At 24.9% G+C, this 19512-nt stretch overlaps 1 protein-coding gene across 8 annotated transcripts in view; it reads right to left on the minus strand.

Annotated features, from left to right (window-relative positions):
* Positions 1-19512, minus strand: part of LOC122509831 (afadin) — a 156765-nt gene that overhangs the window by 96405 nt on the left and 40848 nt on the right. For 7 of the 8 annotated variants that reach the window (XM_043624099.1, XM_043624093.1, XM_043624094.1 and 4 more), the window contains exons 2-3: positions 18770-19211; positions 2952-3063 (exon numbers count right to left, since the gene is read on the minus strand). In XM_043624099.1, the coding sequence (XP_043480034.1) occupies positions 2952-3063; positions 18770-18786 (129 nt within the window). In that variant the 5' untranslated portion in view covers positions 18787-19211. The remainder of the gene's footprint in view (positions 1-2951; positions 3064-18769; positions 19212-19512) is intronic. The other variant, XM_043624095.1, reaches the window with a different exon arrangement.

The raw sequence follows: 19512 nt of genomic DNA on the forward strand, positions 1-19512 counted from the left end.
TATGAAAGTTTACGGAAAACGAGTAAAATTTATGAATTTTAATAATTAATTTCTTGTGAAGAATTTTATTCAAATTTTTTTAAATAGTTGAATTTTTCAAAATTTGAAACAAATTTTTGAAAATAATTTTAATGAAATTTCATTAAAAAAATTGAAAATCATTGAAATCTGACAAAGAATTAAAAAAAAAAACATTTTTTTTAAGTAATTGAACTCCTGTGAAAATGTTTATTTTTGAAAAGAATTTAAATAAAATTTCTTCAATAATTAAATTGTTTTGAAAATTTTTACAAAGATTTTTGCCAATAATTGTATTCTATGACCAATTTTATTATAATTTTTCAAATTTATAAAGCATTTTATCAAAATATTTTTAAATAATTGAATTCTCAAGAAAAATTTTATTATTCATGAAAATAATTGATTTCTGGCGAAGAATTTTATTCAAATTTTTTTAAAAAATTGAATTCCCATAAAAAATGTATTATCTGTGAAAATAATTGAATTCTTAAGAAGAATTGTATTATAATTGAATTGTATAGGAAAATTTTATTAAAATTGCAATTTTATTAACTAAATCTTGTAAAGAATTTTGTCAAAATTTTTTATAATATAATAGAGCTTTTAAAATAATTTTATTTAAATTTTTCGAAATAATTGAATTTCTTAGAACAATTTTTTTCAATTCTCTGTATTGAAAAATTAAAAATAATTGATTTGGTGCGAAGAAATTTATAAAAAATTGGCAAGTAATTGAGTTCCTGTTAAATTTGTATTAAAATTTTGTTTAAATAATAGAATTCTTTTGGAAAATTTTATTAAATTAGTAGATATTAAAAATAATTGAAATTTTGCCAAGAATATTATTAAAATTTTTCAAAATAATTGAATTTCGGAGAAAAATTTTATTATATTATTTATAAAGATAATTGAAATTTTGACGAGGATTTTAAAACATTTTTCAACATAATTGAATTTATGCGAAGATGTTTATCCCTTTTAAAAATAATTGAATTTCTGTAATCAGTTGTTCTTAAAATTTCTATTTAAATTCAAACAAAAAAAACAAAAATTCATAATTTTCTTATAAATTCTAAAAATTCAATTTTTCCCAGTACTTTTAATAAAATTCCCTGACTTTTCCCTGAATTTCCTGACTTCCCTGACTTGTGGCAACCCTGTACTGTATTTAAATACAAATTAATAAAAACTTTTAAAAATAATTGAAATTTTGAACAATATAAATAAAAATATAATCGAATTTTTAAAGAATTTTATTTATAATATGACCATGATTTCTCCGAAATTTAGAAAAATTGAAAAAAGTACATTTTTATCAATTTTTATTTACTTTGTTGAAAAATAATTGAATCTTAAAAAACTATGATAAAACAATAAAATTCTAAGAATTAGTTTTTAAAAATATTATAATGTAATTTTTTGAAAATAATTGAATTTCTTAAAAGAATTTTTGTATAATTTAAAGAAACAAATTAATTTATTGAGGAATTTTAATTAAAAATTTAGAACATGATTTTTTTCTCCCAAATGTTAAAAATAATTCTAAAATGTTATTATTTTTTGTATATATCTGTATTTTTGGAAATATGGAATTGAAAATACTGAAAACATTGAATTTTAAAAAACTAGAAGATAATTTTCATTAATTTTCATTTTTAAATTTACATTTGAAGATTTTTCATTAAAATTTTTGATAATTCAATTACTTTCAAAATTTTGAATTAAAACTCATCAAAAGTTGATTTTCAAAAATTGCAACAAAATACTTGAAAAAAAGTTAATTATATTTTCAATTACATTTTACAAAATTTCAATTATTTAAAACGATTTTTATTAAATTTAATTATTTTGAAAAATGATTCAAAAATAATTTTTGAAAGATTTGTTTATAGTTATTTTTTGCACTATAAAAATAGAAATAATTTGCATTTTATACTAAAAAATATGGTATTTTGTTGCAATATTTGGAAGAAAAGTCGAAAAAGTCGCAATTTTTGAAAATAAATCGAAAAAAATCTCAATTTTCTTAGGGGTCGTCCATATACCACGTGGACACTTTTTAGACACTTTTTGACCCCCCCTCCCCCCCTCGTGGACAATCGTGGATTTTTGACGAACTCCTCCCTCCCCCCCTGATTGTCCACGTGGACAATCGGGTTTTTTATTTTAAAATAGTGAATAATAAAAAGATATTTAATAAGAAATACAATTAAAAAATTCTTTAAATTTTTTTATAACAAACTTCTTTAAAATTCAATAAAGATTAAATTATCTTAAAATATTAAATAGGTAAATACCATTTTTAATATTATAGAGAGGACTTTGGCAGCAATATATCTTCAATTATTATATTAGTAGAAATACTTAATCTCTTCTGTAACAAATCTAAAAATTTTCTAAAATCCAATAGCTTTGAGCCTTCACATAAACAATAATAGAAATTATTTTTTTTAGAATTTGTAAGAGTTTGTAGAGGTTGCTTTGTATTCCTAATTGTCAAATTTGCATATATTCATATTTGTGCATTTACGATAATGATTTTGTAATATAAATTAAAAAAGAATTTGGCGTTTTTTTGACAGTTAAATAAATTTCGGATTACAAATATTGTCTGATCACAATCTAATAATAATCTAATAATAAAGTTGAATATAAAGAAAAAAAAGATATAAAATTAAACTTTTGTGTCCACGTGGACATTTGTATTGACCCCCCCCCTCCCCCCTCGTGGAAAATCGTGGATTTTTGGCGAACCCCCCCTCCCCCTAAACTGTCCACGTGGTATATGGACGACCCCTTAATTTCCCTGACAAAAAATGTTTTTTCCTGTCATTTCCCTGACGTTACTGACATGTAGCCACCCTGAATATTAAATTAAATATTAAATAATATTATATTAAATACTAAATAAATATTGTTTAATTATTCACCTCATTAGGTTCTGAGAGTTCAAAAAGATCCAGGCGATTGGCATTCCATTGTTGAATAACGCCACGAAGAGTTTCGCGTTCGGCTCTTCTAATCGCCGCTTCCGCAGCCATCCTGGAAAAAAAACCAATATTAACATCAAATCCAATATTTTTCGAGTGATTTATTTAATCCTACGATAATAAAAATTCCTATCCTTTCCTAAAATTTCTATACACATTTTTTAATTTCTTTCAGTTTATGCCCAAGTAGAAATGTAATACTGGCATAGTACTGATCTTGTACTGACTGCCAGTATTGCAGTACTGACTCCAGTACTAAGTCAGTACTGGGAAAACCCTGGCTGGTAACGCTGTCCAGTACTGATTTTTACCGGCGGTCAGTATAAGCTCCTTATTTAATTATTAAAGCATGGGGAGTAATTTATTGAATACTAATAATTATTATTAGTATTAATTATTATTAATTAATTATTAGAATTCCTTTTATTAAAATAAGTTTAAAAAAAATATTTTTCTTATTTTTTCATTATTTATTTAAATCTTATTTATTTAAATTAATGACTAAATTATTATTATTACTGGTTATTAATTATTTAAACTTATACTTTATGTAACACTGTTAAGAATTATACACAAAACACTTAAAACTAAGACGGAAAAATATCGCACGCACGGGGGACCGAACCCTAGACCTCGAGGACGCAAGTCGAATACACATACCGCATAGCCACGCAAGCTCGGGAGTTATCTCGCATAAACTTCCTTTTGAATTGTGGGACCGATATATACAGTGCTTTAATAATAAATCCACTGCATATTATATTTATTTCAAGAAAAATTATTATACATATATCCTTATATACATTTTATCAAGTCATTATGTAGTAATTAATAGATACATCATAATAATATGGTAAAAATTATTAATATAATTATTTATTTATTATTTATAATCCAATTATTTATTAAAATAATAATAAAAAAAATTTATTTAAGAAAAATTTTTGTTAAATAAATAAATAAAAATATATATACAGCTTTAAAAAATAAAATTTTTTTTATTATTAATAATACGTAATAATTCTAAAAATAATTAATTAATAATAATTTATTATTATATTATTAAAATATATCTATTAGTTAATAATAAATTAATAAAATGTTTGATATTATTGTTGATGAATAATGTTTTTACAAATCTTTGCAAATATTTTAATTGTTAATAAATCAAACGATGTTTAATGTTTAATTACATTATAACAAATTTTGATTGTTTTTTTAACTCCTTCGCAGTACTGATTTAGTGTTAAGCCAGTTTTCTGCCAGTACTGATTTTAGAACTTTTCTAACTCCGACATAGTACTGATTCGGTTTTGGAGTCAGTATACTCCCAGTACTGATCGGGTTCCGAAAGTCAGTACCGACGGTCAGTACTGAGTCAGTACCATGTCGGTGTTTAACTCCGTCCTAACTCCGGACATTTCTACTTGGGTGTGTTCTAATTTGAATACAAGCAGAAACTAGAAAAACTAGAAAAATTTCTTGTCTTTCACAAATTCCTTCCGTTTATATATTGTATATTTTCTGTTTAACAAAAGTAATACCATTTAAATAAATAGTACCATTTTGAAAAATAGTTAAAAATAGAAAAAATAATAAAAATCATTATAATTATGATTTTATTTTCGAATCCTTTTTTTTCTAGAATGAAATATTTCTCTCTGATTTTTTTCCCTGTGTGTAGACGAGTATTTTCATTATGCATTCATTAAACATGTGTCATTCACAATATTTTTGTGTTTTATGTATAGACATATATATGTATATATATGTGGACGTCCACATGAAAAGGGCCCATTTTGGCACTATTGGAGTTATCTATATGGGCGTATTCCTGGCAAAATTTGGAAAATTTTTAGTGGTCTTAGAACTTTTTTGGTTCAAAATTCGCTGAGTTGCGGAATTTCAAAGTTTAGAACGCCAAAAACCTCATTTCGAGAAAAACGGAATTAAAGATTGCGATACCAACTAATTGTTGTATCTCTGGTTCTTCTTGGAAGTTATTCAGATAAGAATTGTTTCCAGTTCAGGGCACCTTGAAGATAAAAAGCCAACAGGTTTTAAATTTTTAAAACCATCCCCCCCTCTTAATTTTGAAAATACGAAAAATCGACAATATGGGCCCTTTTCTAAAAAGGACAGTTTTTCTATTAAAAAACCATTTTTTTTACAAGATAAATGATTAGGTACAATTTTATTGTGTCATTTGAAGAAAAGGAATAGATATTAAACTTATTTGAAATTTTTTGACAGTCTCTATTATGAAAAAATTGACGCAATATCCAAATTTTCATTTCGACAATTACGAAAAAAAGACTCCAACATCAATATCTCTGGTTCTTCTGGGAAGTTATTCAGATAATAATTGTTTGTAGTCCAGGACACTTTAAAGATGAAAAATCAAGAGGTTTTAAATTTTTCCACACCTCCATTTTTAAAATGCGGATTACTTTTGCAAATGACCGACAAAATGGGCCCTTTTCATTTTTCTAAAGAACCAATGAAATCAAACAGTTAAATTATCGATAAATTAATGAAAACCGCATGATTCGACTTGTCAAAACATGTAGATTGATAATAAAAAATAAAAAAAAATTAAGATTTTGCTCCAAAATTACTAAATTGCGATTATCTCGAAAACTGGAACCAACAATATGGGCCCTTTTCATGTGGACGTCCACATATTTTAATTTGCCAGGTGTGACAGTGACATAAGCGTATTGTATGATAATAAGAGGATAGTCGATGAATATCCTACGATAATTCCTTTGTTTATATTGTTAGTCACTTTTTTACTCAACACGTCCCGTGTGGAAAAAGCCACGTTCGAGCCCCACAGCTCCGAGGCCCCCGTTGGGGGCCCTCGTGGAAGATCCATGAGGAGAAATCCACGAGGGCACCAGCAGGGGCCCCGTTCTTTACCCTTAAGGTTGCCCTGCTCAAAAATTTATCTAAGTTTAAAAAAAAAATTTTATTAAAAAACTTTAGTTCAGATTGCATTAAATTACATTTCAAAGCACCTAAAATAAACATTAAGTGACATTTTTCCAGAAATCCTATCACAAAGTTATGGAAATTTACGAGGGCACCAGCAGGGCCCCTGCTCTTAGCCATTATGAATGCCCTGCTCAACAATTTTTCTAAGTCCAAACAACGAATATTTTTTACAACAAAACATTATTGTTTACAATCATTTTAAACAATGAAAAACACGTTTTTAACAAATATTTAATGTTACTTTTTAAAAAATATAAAACTTACATAAGGGCAAATCCTTGAGGGCCCACGAGAGGGGCCCTCATGGATTGACCACATTATTAACTAAAAAAAATTTCTAAGTCCAAAAAAAAATTTTTTTTACATCAACAAATTAATGTTTATAATGATTTTAAACAATGAAAAACACGTTTTTCACAAATATTTAATGTTACTTTTTTTGAAAATAATGAACTTACCTAAGGGCAAATCCTTGAGGGCCCACGCGAGGGGCCCTCATGGATTGCCCACATCATTAACTAGAAAAAATTTTTAAGTCCAAAAAAAAATAATTTTTTTTACATCAACAAATTAATGTTTATAATGATTTTAAACTATGAAAAACGTGTTTTTAACACAAATGTTTTGACATTTTTTTTTTTCTTGAAATGATAAAAATATTAATTTATGAATATTTATGGTCTATTATTATATTATTAATATTGTTATTATTATTATTAAACTATTTAATTATTTGTCATGGTGTATTAGTGTTAATAAATAATTTATTGAATCATCAAAAGCAAGTCAGCAAGTCACCTACATTAAAGCAATAATTTTCAAGTAGGTCCCGTAGCATAGTGGTAAGAGTAGTTTATTGCGTTACGTTGTACCAATTTTATGGATGTTATAAAAATAAATAAAAAAAAATTAAAAAAAAAAGTGGTAAGAGTGTTGTCTGGTAGTCAGTAGGTCGTAGGCTCAATTCCCGCGTGCGTCAGATTTTTTTTTTTTGGTCACGATTTAATTAAAAAAAGTAAAAATTGTTAAATAAGAATGTTATTTATGAATAATTGGACTAATTTGTTATTAATAAATAATTAATTTATTAATTTAATTGAAAATAAAGTTGAGGGCATTTTATGAAATCCACGAGGGCACCGCGTGGAAAATCCATATGGAATCCATGAGGATTTTCCTCGAGGGCACCCATGAGGGAAAGCATGTCACGCCTTCGAGGGCTCCGCGTGGATTGCCCCTACGGATTCCACATAGCAAGAGGGCAATCCACGAGGGCCCCGCCGGGGGCCCTCACCATTTTTCTGCACGGGGTGATATAATTTTCTCTCTTATTTCTATAATCAGTTTTCGTTTACAGACACGTTCGTCTACAGATTGTATATATTTCTAATTTTAAATTAAATGTCCCTAAATTTCTGAACGAAATATATTTATTTTCTTCTCTACACCGAAAAAAATGCCTAGGACCCGTATACCAGGAATTGACTAGGTTTCCTAGTTACGAGAGGAGCCAACTATAGAATCTTGGTCAAAGTAATAAGATTCAAGCATAGTTAAAGTGACCAGGAAAATTAGTCGATGTAATCAGGAAAAAATAGTCAAATTGACTACGAGAATAATATTAGATTTACACTGTGTATCATAATTATTTGAAATTTCTAATCAAATTCTTATTATCAAATAAAAGAGAAAAACTAATTAAAAGAAAAAAGAAAAAAATTAATTATCGTATTTGAACATATTTATATTTGACTTTGTATTTATATACCTTAGAATTAATTTAAACTTATGAAATAAATATTTGACGCAGGGGGGACGCGAACACCTGAACCTAACGAATACGCACTTTGAAACCCGGAACGATAACCACTACACTAAACACGACTTGGTATTTTAATTTTTTAATAGACACTAGATTTTCGAGTCAAAATACAATACTTAATCAGATGATGTTTTATACATTTCGAGTACACAATTTTATACACTTGTCAAAAACTATTTATCTTTAATTATTTATGACATTCAAATAAAAATAAATTTAAATACACAAATTATTGCAAAGGTAAATTTTCAAACACACTGCGCGATTAAAATAGTAAAAATGTTGTCACCACGTGCGTAAAAATTTCGACGATTTATATTGTATTAAAAATATTTGAAATTCTATTATAAATTATATTATTTATCAAACGAATTTAATTTTTAAAAATAATTTTATAAAAAATAAAAAACTTGTACAATTTACTTTTACAATTTTTAATAAAAAATATTTTGTTCATTTGAAGGATCAAAACTTGTGGATATGAATTAATAAATCTTTAATTTTTCGGTTTAAACTTGGAGTCAATTTTTTAATGATTAATACCAATTTTTTTATGTGGAATGTTACTTGAAATTTCCAAGTAACAAATTCCTAAAGTTACATTTGTATTGTTACTGTGATATTAAAGCAGTCTTTAAGCATTCTTCAAGGCAGTAAACATCTACTATCAGGTTAAAATTGTTGTTTTTTCTACAAATGTGACTGTGTGTGTATTATGTACACATATGTTTGCACTTCTTTCTCACAGAAACGATCCATAGGAATCCTGTCACTTTGATGTCTAAGCTGACATTTATCTTTGGAAGTAATTGCTAAAAGAGGAAGTCTTTAGTCTTTTATTTCGAATAGTCTTTGTGCTTTGTTGCCGCAAGGACAAATAGAGGAAGACTCGCTCTATTTCCTATTATGTTAAAGTGACACGATTCTAAATTGATGCCTATCTCAATCATCGGGGAAACAGTGCGTGTCCGAAAAAACGGAAATTAAAGAATACAGAAGGAGAAAAAATTTCTTTATATAGAATAAAAATCTTCATTATAACTTTCATTATAATTTTAAAAAAAAATCGCTGCATTCTATTTTTTTTGTCAAAATGACGACGCCGCACAATTTTTGGCGCAATTTTTCTTCTTCTTCTATAAATATTATATTTGAATAAGCATTTGATTTCTAATTTTCTGAACTTTTACTTGACATAAATTCCGTTAAGAAAGGAGTAGTATAATAAGTATAGTGTAATATATAAGTTTTGCAGAATTCTACTGTTCGACAGAAATGTGAATTTTTCAGAATATCGCATATTCAGGAGAATCTTCAAATTAGCGGGACTTCGAATAAAGAATAAGCAGTTCTTAAAAAAGTATTTCGTATTTATTTATCCATTTCTGATTAATTTCTCTCGTAATGAATAAAATGTATCAGTTTATCATTCTCCTTGTACTGTGCATTCTGCATTTCTTCTCAAATTAATTTCTATATATGTGAAACGATAAGAGATCAGGGGTCATGTTTCAAATCAATAACACTGTGTCACGAATATACTTATTATAATAGATAATTTGTGTCATAGAAATAAAATATTTCTCCGATTAAAGTGCTTATGGAAAATTAAGCAATTTCATTTATTATCGGGAAACTTTATTTTATTGATTTATTTACACATACTTTATGCAATCTGAAAAGAGTAATCTTTATTTGAACGGATTCCTCTAAAATGCATACACAGTTCTTCATTAAAGTGCTTATGGAAAATTAAGCAATTTCATTTATTATCGGGAAAATTTATTTATTATATCTTCATTTCAACGGACTTCACTAAAATGCATACAAAGTTTTTCTAAGGATATCAAATTGATTCAATGATTATTATTGTATATGGTATCAAATTTTGTTTTTCCCTGACTTTTCCCTGATTTGCAGACAAGATTTTAACTTTTTCCCTGATTTTATTTCCTAAAGAATATTCTGATTCACTCTAAAAATTATAATGGATACGCTTAAAAAAAACATTCTATTACATTTACTTACGAATTTCTTTAATTGTAAAATTATTCGCAAACATCAATAACTTCATTTTTAAATAAGTATTTAATTATTATTTTTCCAAAGGATTTAAAATTCTTTAAAACATTTAAATTCAAACATTTTTAAAATTCAACAACTTATAAGAATATTATTATAAAACATGAAGATATAAATAACTCCGAGTCTTCGACTCGGACTAATTCATATCTTCATGTTTTATAACAATTTAGATTTCCATAAAATTGAAAAAAAATTAAATTATTTACAAAAATTATAATAAAATTCGTTGCAAGAATTCAATTATTTTCTCATAAATGTGACCTGGTCTATGAAAAGGGACCTTACGTGTGAAAACAAGTTTTCGAGAAAACAGAAGTTAAAGTTTAACTTAGAAAAACCCTTCTCTCTTAATTTGAATCTGTTAAAAATCGTGGTTTTAACTGACAATCAGTGACTGACTTTCTGCTTCTGATTCAGTTAATAATAACTGATTTTCAGTGAAAAAATAACTAATTTTCAGTAAAAAATAACAGAAAAAATAGTTAAGCTTGACAAATTGAATCAGTCAAAAAAATATTTACTGAAACTTCAGTTATTTTTAACTGACAATCAGTTATTTTTAACTACTTATCAGTAGAAATATTACTATTTGAATTAGTGACTGACTTTTTGTTCTGAATCAGTTATTTTTAACTGATTCAAATTTAGAGAGTTCTAATTTTTTTAAATATTAATATTTTTTAATTAAGTTAGGCTTATTTTCTTCACCGTGGATCACAGTATCAAAATAAAAAATATACAAGTAATGAAAAAATTTCTTAAGTCTTAAGACTTAACTTCGGTATAAGAAGGTCTTAAGTCCTAAGACTTAACTTCGGTATAAGAAGGTCTTAAGTCTTATGTCTTATGTCTTAAGTCTTATAAGTCTTAAGTCTTAAGACAACATAACAACCGTTGCCATGTTAATGGTTGCCATAATAACCGTTAATTTATTTAATATTTTAAGAGAAAAGTGGTCGAAAAAATTAACATTGAATTCTGTAACAATCACATGCTGTTAAACTCTATCCGAATCAACAAAAAAGTAAAAAATGATTTTTTGACACGTAAGGTCCCTTTTCCTAGACCAGGTTGCAAATAATAAAATTCTTCACAGGGTTTCAATTATTTTTAATACAATTTTAAATAAATTTCTAGAAAAATAAAATAATCTTCAACAATTTTTTGCAAGAATTAAATTACATTTCACAAATAATGAAATTCTTCGTTGAAATTCGTTGAAATTCAAATATTTTCAAAATCTACTATTTTATTTTAATAAAAGTTCTCAAAAGAATTCAATTATTTAAAAAAAATGTAATAAAATTCGTGGCAGGAATTCAATTGTTTTAATAAATAATAAGATTCTTTACATTATTTCAATTATTTAAAAAAAAATTTGATAAAATTTGTTGCAAGAATTCAATTACTTTCATAAATTAATAAAATTCTGTACAGGATTTCAATTATTTTTGATACAATTTTAAGTAAATTCTTCGAAAAACGTAGTTATTTTCAAAAATTTTATTAAAATTCTTCAAAAAAATATAATGCTTTTAATATATTCATTAATATTCATTTTTAAATCAATTTTTATTGGAACATTCTACGAGAATTCAATTATGTAAATACAAAAATAAATAATTTACTGAATAAATGAATGTTTCTCTAAATTGAATTATCATAAAGAATTTTATCAACATAATTGAATTTTTTCGATGAATTTTAATAAAATTTTCAAGAATTATTAAATTTTTTGAGGAATTCGATTAAAATTGTATTAAAAATAATTAAAATTCTATGATGAGTTTTATTATTCATGAAAATAATTGAATTTTTGTAAAAAAAAGTTATTATTTATGAAAATAACTGAATTATTGCGAAGAAATTTATAAAAAATTTGTAAATAGTTGAATTCCTGTGAAATTTTTATTATTTATGAAAATAATTTAATGTTTGCTTAGAATTTTATCAACATTACTTTTTTTAAATAATTGAATTCTTTTGAAAAATTTTATTAAAATAGTAGATATTGAAAATCATTGAATTGAGGAAAACTTTTTGAATTAATTGAAATTTTGCAAAGAATTTTATTATTTTTAAAGATAATTGAATTTTGACGAGAATTTTTTTTAATTTTTGAACATTGAATTCTCATAAAGAATTTTATTAAAATTGTTTTGAAAACAATTGAATTCTCATAAAAAATAATTGTAACAAAATTTTTGAAAATAATTAAATTCTTTCGAAGAATTTTATAAAAATAATTTAAAATAATTGAATTCATTCAAGTACCTAATATAATGAAAATTATATTGAAAATAAAATATTCCTGCTAAGAAATTTATTACAATTTTTGAAAATAACTGAATTTCGGAGAAGAATTTTATTATTTATAAATATAATTGAAATTTTGACGAGAATTTGAAAAAAAAGTTTTGAACATAATTAAATTTCTACGAAGAATTTTATTACTTTTGAAAAAATAAATCCAAAATATGCGGATTATTTTAATCTTTTTGGTTTTGAATTTCAGGTGCAGAACTTCTTAATACCTCGTAGATTACTGTGTGCTTGATAGAGTTAGAATTTCTTTTTTTCGAGTTTGATGAAAATTGAACACGACTCGAATCGGGACAAAGTCACTGATAGTACATACGTATAATTAATAATAATTCATTAGCATTCCACTCCAGAGGACGAAATACGTGTGTAAATACGTGTTGTTAAAGGCAGGATGTAACTCGCATTCCTATGTGCTTACATCCAATAGTTTTAACAAAACCCAAGCACGTACTTATGTGCAAATGCATGTTATTTTAGCTCGTAAACAACCAGAATGATCGAACTCGAACTGTTACACTGCGCCTGAGAACCGTGTTTATATGTATAAAATTCATGACATTTGTCTCCCAAAACTAACTTTTTCAGCACTAAGAGAAAGTTATTGGCTACTAAAAGTGTATGGCGATGCTTTAACTTTATTTTGGTCGTACGTACAATTCTTTTTTTTCCGAAGCTTAAATTTCAATCTAAACTGTACGAAAAAATCTGCTTCTTTGGTAACATTTCTACGAAGATTTATTTAAATATTACTCTCTGAATTCGAATCAGTTGAAGATAAATTATTTACAAGCAAAAAGTCAGTAGGGTTGCCACAGGGTAGGTAAAATAATTATTATCAAAATATAAACATCAATCTTTTTTTCTGAATATTTTTGTGTCAATATTGCTGCACATTTTTAATTAATTTACTAAGTAAACAATTTTTTTCGTTGATCAACGTTGTGGACTTCAACTTGGTTACAATTCTTTACAAAAATTCAATCATATTCAAAAATTTTTAAAAATTCTCGTCAAACTTATTTATAAATAATAAAATTCTTGGCAAAATTTCAGTTATCTTTATAAATAATAAAATACTTCTTCAAAATTAAATTATTTTCAAAAATTGTAATTACATTATTCTTAGGGGAAATTCAATTATTTCCATAAATCACAAATTTCTTCGGAGGAATTCAATTATTTTCTCGTTTTCATATAATTTTAATAAAAATTATCTTCAAGATTCAATTTTATTTTTAAAAATTGTAAAGAAATTCTATGAAAGAATTCAATTATATTCTGTATCATTAAATAAACGATCCATTAATAAATTATTTCAAAATTTTGCGTGATCTTCAAAAAGTTTTTTGGCTCTGAAGTTAAGGAGGATGGTGACACCTACATAACCTCAAAAGTAAAATATTCTTGAAATTGTTTGTACAACAAATAAAAATATAATTAAAATTAATTTGATCATACTTTGAATGATTTAGTTATAAAATGTTAAGAAAACATTTATATTGAGTTAAAATATTTTAACAAATAATAATTTTTTAACATTCAATATTTTTTCTTTCAGCTTTAGAGAAAAACTACGATTTTTATCCAAATTTAACGAACAATAGCTTATTTTATTCGTTGAAACATTATCTTTAATCGTAATCTTTTTAATGTTGTTGAAAATACGTTGTTAAAAAATTGTTTAAAAAATAATATTTAAATTGTTTATATTTTTTAAACACAATATTTTCAACAATATTAAAAAGATTACGATTATAGATAATGTTTCAACGAGTAAAATGAGCTATTGTTCGTTAAATTTGGATAAAAATTGTAGTTTTTCTCTAAAGCTGAAAGAAAAAATATTGAATGTTAAAAAATTATTATTTGTTAAAATATTTTAACTCAATATAAATGTTTTCTTAACATTTTATAACTAAATCATTCAAAGTATGATAAAATTAATTTTAATTATATTTTTATTTGTTGTACAAACAATTTCGAGAATATTTTACTTTTGAGGTTATGTAGGTGTCACCATCCTCCTTAAATGTCAAAAGTACCCTCTTTTTACAGTTTTGCTCCATTTTTTGGAAAATGACAAGGCCTGTACTTATTAAACAAAATATTTTAAAAATTGGGAAAATTAAAATTGTATCAAAGCATTTTTTTCATGTCACTGCAGAATAAATTATTATTAATAGAGATAATTTTAGCCTCAACGTTAAAATTCAGAAATACTGCTAAGAACACTTGAAATATTTTTAATCTATATTATTATTTTTATTTACCGCTTTAAATAATATCTGATAATCAAAACTATTTGCCAAACAACAACTGGTAAATCTGCTAAGCTAAAATTTCTTGTTCATTAAAAAACAACTTTTTAAACCACTATTAGTGTTAAAATAACAATACCTTTTTTCTGTGAGAAGAAAACAACCTCGAATATTTTTAAAATTCACTCAACAGTTGTTTATTTCAGAAATTTACAGAAATATTTACGCAGAGAACATAACTTATTCCATTAAACAAAATTCTTTCTTTAAAGAATGTTCATTAGGTACAATTTACATTTACTTAAACACTTAATACTTCTATATATACTCTATATACTTCCAGGCCTCGGATCGACCTTAAGGAGCAAAAAAATTGCTTTAGTCTATTAAAGATACAAAAACAGTCGAAAAAGTCTTGCAATATTTGGAAAAAAGTAAAAAAGAAGTCGAAAAGAGTCCCTAAATCTCAATTAGTAATTTTCTACTAACTAAATTAATAGAAATTAAACTAAGTAGTAGAAAACTAAATCCTAATTTGATTCAAGTTTTTGCTATCAATTTGCTACTTTCAAGAAAACTGTGTTAGTTTTTCACTGAAAATTGTTCAGATCTTTAGTATTTAATAGAAAAACAATTCAACACTCTCCATACAATTAGTCAAAAACAACTATAATTCAGATTTAGAGAGTGTACCTAATCATAATTCACTTTCTCTTTATATTGTTGTAATAGAACTTAATTGATTACAAAAGTGATTTATAATACATCAATTTAGTGTACTACATCTACTATAGATGAGGACACTAAATGGATGGATGAATGAATGAATGTTGTCTTGAGTTTAACACTCAAGTGATGACTCATGATTCCACAACAGAGGAGAATTTCTAAGAAAAAAGTTTACACGCCCAGATTCATATATATGTATTTTTATCTCCTGATATTGCGATGACTTCACGAACCGTTTTTTATTATTATTATATTTTTTTCTCTAATTATATACAATCACTATATATTTCAAGTGCGAATTCCTATTCTGTTAATAAGATAATGCTCAATTCACTTATATATCATAATTACAAACTGCGTTATTTTATTTGAAATTAGACTCTGAAAAAAATTAATATACTCTCTCAATTCAGAGTTAAAAATTATTAATATATAAATTTATAAAATCAAATCGAATTTCTAAAACTCACTCAACAGATTGTATTGTTGTTTTAGGAACATTAAAATGTTCGTATTTTGAATATTTAAATAAACGAAATATTTTTTTGTGTTTCGATATTTTCAAAAATTACTATAAACTGAAGTGAACGATATTGTAATTTAACATTTATTTGAAAATGAATTGTCAAAAAAATATTAAGTTTCAAAGTAATAAATAAAAAAAGAATTGAATTTATGAAACAATTTTTTTTTCTGTAACTGTCACTATGTAACTTGTCGTATAACGCTAATTCATCATCTTTCAAAAAACTCGTAATGTTTTATATCAACATGACAGAAAAAAATTCCACTAGCAAAAGCTTTTAGTAAACCAAGGAGAAAAGTTTAACTATTAAATAAATCAAATTCCGAATTACCGGAAATGATAGTAAAAGATAGTCAAATTTTTTGCAGACATAACATTTTTGTTTTCAAGAAGATTTTTTGATTCTTTATTTTACTATTAATTATTTATAAATATATAATTATTCATTTTTTAATAGATAATTTAATATGTTAAATAAATAAATAAAAGTATAGTAAAAACGCCTATTATAATTTTATTTCTCAAGCACGCACAAAAAACTGTAAGCACCCGAAAATAAAAAATATTTCAAGAGACTCTTCTTCAAAAATGATAAGGACATTAATGCAGAAACATATATATATATATATATATATATATATATATTTAGAATTTAGTACTAAATGGCTACTGATAAATTGAAATGTGGCCCCCTCTTGAAAGTAGAACAGAAAATAATTAATTTTGTCTTTCTCACATACAAGAAATTTTACTTCATATAAATAGTATTGTACTTTATAAACGAATATCCCTAAACCGATTTTCCTGAATCAAAACAGAAATTATGTGGCTAAAGTCTGCAACATTTTTAAAAACGAAAATCAATGAGATTATATTTATTATTTTGGCTTCAAATTCAAATTATATATTGTTCTCTAAGAACAAGTTAATTCTTTAAAAATTTTAGTACAGTGGAATCTTGCTTATCCCAAAATATCATTTTTTACATAAATTGGTTCAAAAATCTCATAAAAATAAAGAATTTCTATTGCCATCTTCTGATATTTAACTTCAATATCTAGAACCTTTCTTATCAAAATTTTTTGACATCTTAAACCCAAAATTTTATTTTGCAGACCAATCGATACAAAAATATCATAAAAATAAAGAAATTCTCTTGACTACCTACTTTCTGATTTTTAATCGAAATACCTAAAACAGACATAAATACCACGTAGTACTGTAAAATAACTACAAAATAATCATAATTACAGGCTTCGTATTCGATTATTAATTTAAAAAAATTAGCAAAAAGTAGCTTAAAGTCAGAAAAAAGTAGTAAAAAAAAGTAGTAAAAAAGTAGCTATCGAAAAATTAAACTTGACGACTCAATTTTTTTTAAATTTCTTAATTACATTAAAAAATATAATAGTTTTTTAAAATAAATATTTAAATATCTATTTATTTTGTCTATATAGGAATTAAAATATTTTAAATGATTTCAATGTAACGTATTTTTAAAATTTAACTATTTCCAAAAATTGCAAAAGTAATTCTTTTAAAATTCAATCATTTTTTTGTTGAAATTTTATAAATAAAATTATTCAAAACTTTAATTGCTTTATTTTATTCAATTCTAAATCAATTCTTATTAGAAAGTTCTTTTTGAAAATGAAATTATTCAAATAAAAAAATTAATAATTTATTGAAATTGAACATTTCTTAAATTTCTAATTCTTATAAAGAATTTAACAACATTTTTTAAAATAATTGAATTTTTACGAAGAAATGCAATTAAAAATGAATTGAAAATAATTATAACCAGGGTGGCCGCAAGATTGACTTTATCAATTTCCCTGACATTTTACTGACATAACAACGAATTTCCCTGACAAAAATTTTTTTGTTTAGAGCAAAAAATGTATTGCATGACCGTCTTAATTTGTTTAATTGACCTGACAAAAAAATGTTTCCTGACATTTCCCTGACTTTACTGACAAAAAATTTTTTTTCCTGACATTTCCCTTCTTCTTTAATTGCCCTGACAAAAAAATTTTTCCTGACATTTCCCTTCTTCTTTAATTGCCCTGACAAAAAATTTTTTTCCTGACATTTCCCTGACTTTACTGACAAAATATTTTTTTCCCTGACATTTCCCTGACTTTACTGACATGTGGCCACCCTGATTACACTCTAAAAAACAAATTTTATCAAATTTTTTTTTAATAATTGAATTTTTTCGAAGAATTTTATTAATTTTTTTTAAGAATAATTGCGATTTAAGCAATTTAATTAATTTAAGATTATATAAAAAATAATTTAAATCCTGCGATGAGTTTTATTATTTATGAAAATAATTAAATTTTTGTCATCGAACTTTAATAAATTTTTTAAAATAATTGCATTCTTGAGAAGAATTAAAAAAAATCTTTTTAAAGAAATGATTTTTTTCAAAAAACTTTATGAAAATCTATTTAAATAATTGATTATTTTCGAAAAATGTTAGGAAAATTGTGTTTTAAATAATTGAATTCCTGTGAAAATTTTTTTATTTATGAAAATAATTGAATGTTTGAGAAAAATTTTATAAACATTTTTTTTAAATTATTCAACTCTTTTGGGAAATTTTTTATTAAAAATCATTGAATCGTTTTAAAGAATTTCATTAAAATTCTTTGAATTTTTTCCAGTAACTTTATTAAAATTTAAAATCCAAAAATTGTTTTATTTCAACTGTTAACAAATTTAAAGTAGTATAAATTCTCAAACATGGAAAAAAGTATCTTTTAGTGTAACAAGTAAAAAAGAGTATCCAAAATAGTAGCAAATCGTAGAAAAAGTAGTAAATTAAAAAATTTAAAAGTAGTAAATTTACTTTTTTGCAATTTCTAAAATCCGAACAAGGTTCTGTCGAAATTAATTCGGATAATCAAGTTTCCACTATAATATAGTAAATTTGTGAAGAAAATGAGAATTAGTAAAATAGTAACTTAAAATAGTAAAAAATTCCCAAAAAATACAAAATAAAGGGACTTACTCCTCAGAAACGGTCATGGCTCAAAAAAATTCCAAGACGTTGTATCGTAAAACCCAAAAAAAAATAATTCCACATAAACTGTATGAAAACTTCTCATGTGGTAAATTTAGGTCACTTTATTAGGATTCTCTCTCTGCAATTCATGAGTGGAGAGAGACGGCAAACAAAACTTTCATCCATAACAACGTTCCCTTCCAAAAAGGAGAGAAAAAAGAAAAAGGTCTGGTTCTAGAGAGGCAATCCCTTAATAAATTTGCGTCGAAAATCCAAGAGCAACAGCCCACCAGTGTAAAAGAGGCTTTCAACTTCCACGAACTCTTCATAGGCTTCAATAATTCTAAAACTCTAAATCCATCGATTCTCACTGCACTATTCACTAGTTCCCTTCACCTTAGGTGAAAACCGACATTCAACACAGACGCATATTATGCGTGCCACTTTTCTAGAAATCAAGTTGTAAAATAATCACAAAAATTCCAACCGAGTACTGAGTATTTGCAACAATTATCATTATTATTTTTATTATTATTATTTACTATTGAGAAAAAATTTACAATTGTTATTAGAGCCATTGCAATAATTATTACCGCAATTATTATTCAATTGATGAACAACTACTAATTTTTATTCCAGTGTAAAAATCGGATGTTCGTCCAAAACCGAAAGTTGTGGATCATTAACAAAATAAATAAATAACAACTTTATTAGCTACTTTGATTGATTACAATCAGTATTTACAATTA

The sequence above is a fragment of the Leptopilina heterotoma genome, unplaced genomic scaffold (assembly GCF_015476425.1).
Source record: "Leptopilina heterotoma isolate Lh14 unplaced genomic scaffold, ASM1547642v1 Lhet_63, whole genome shotgun sequence".
Lineage (NCBI taxonomy): Eukaryota > Metazoa > Arthropoda > Insecta > Hymenoptera > Figitidae > Leptopilina > Leptopilina heterotoma.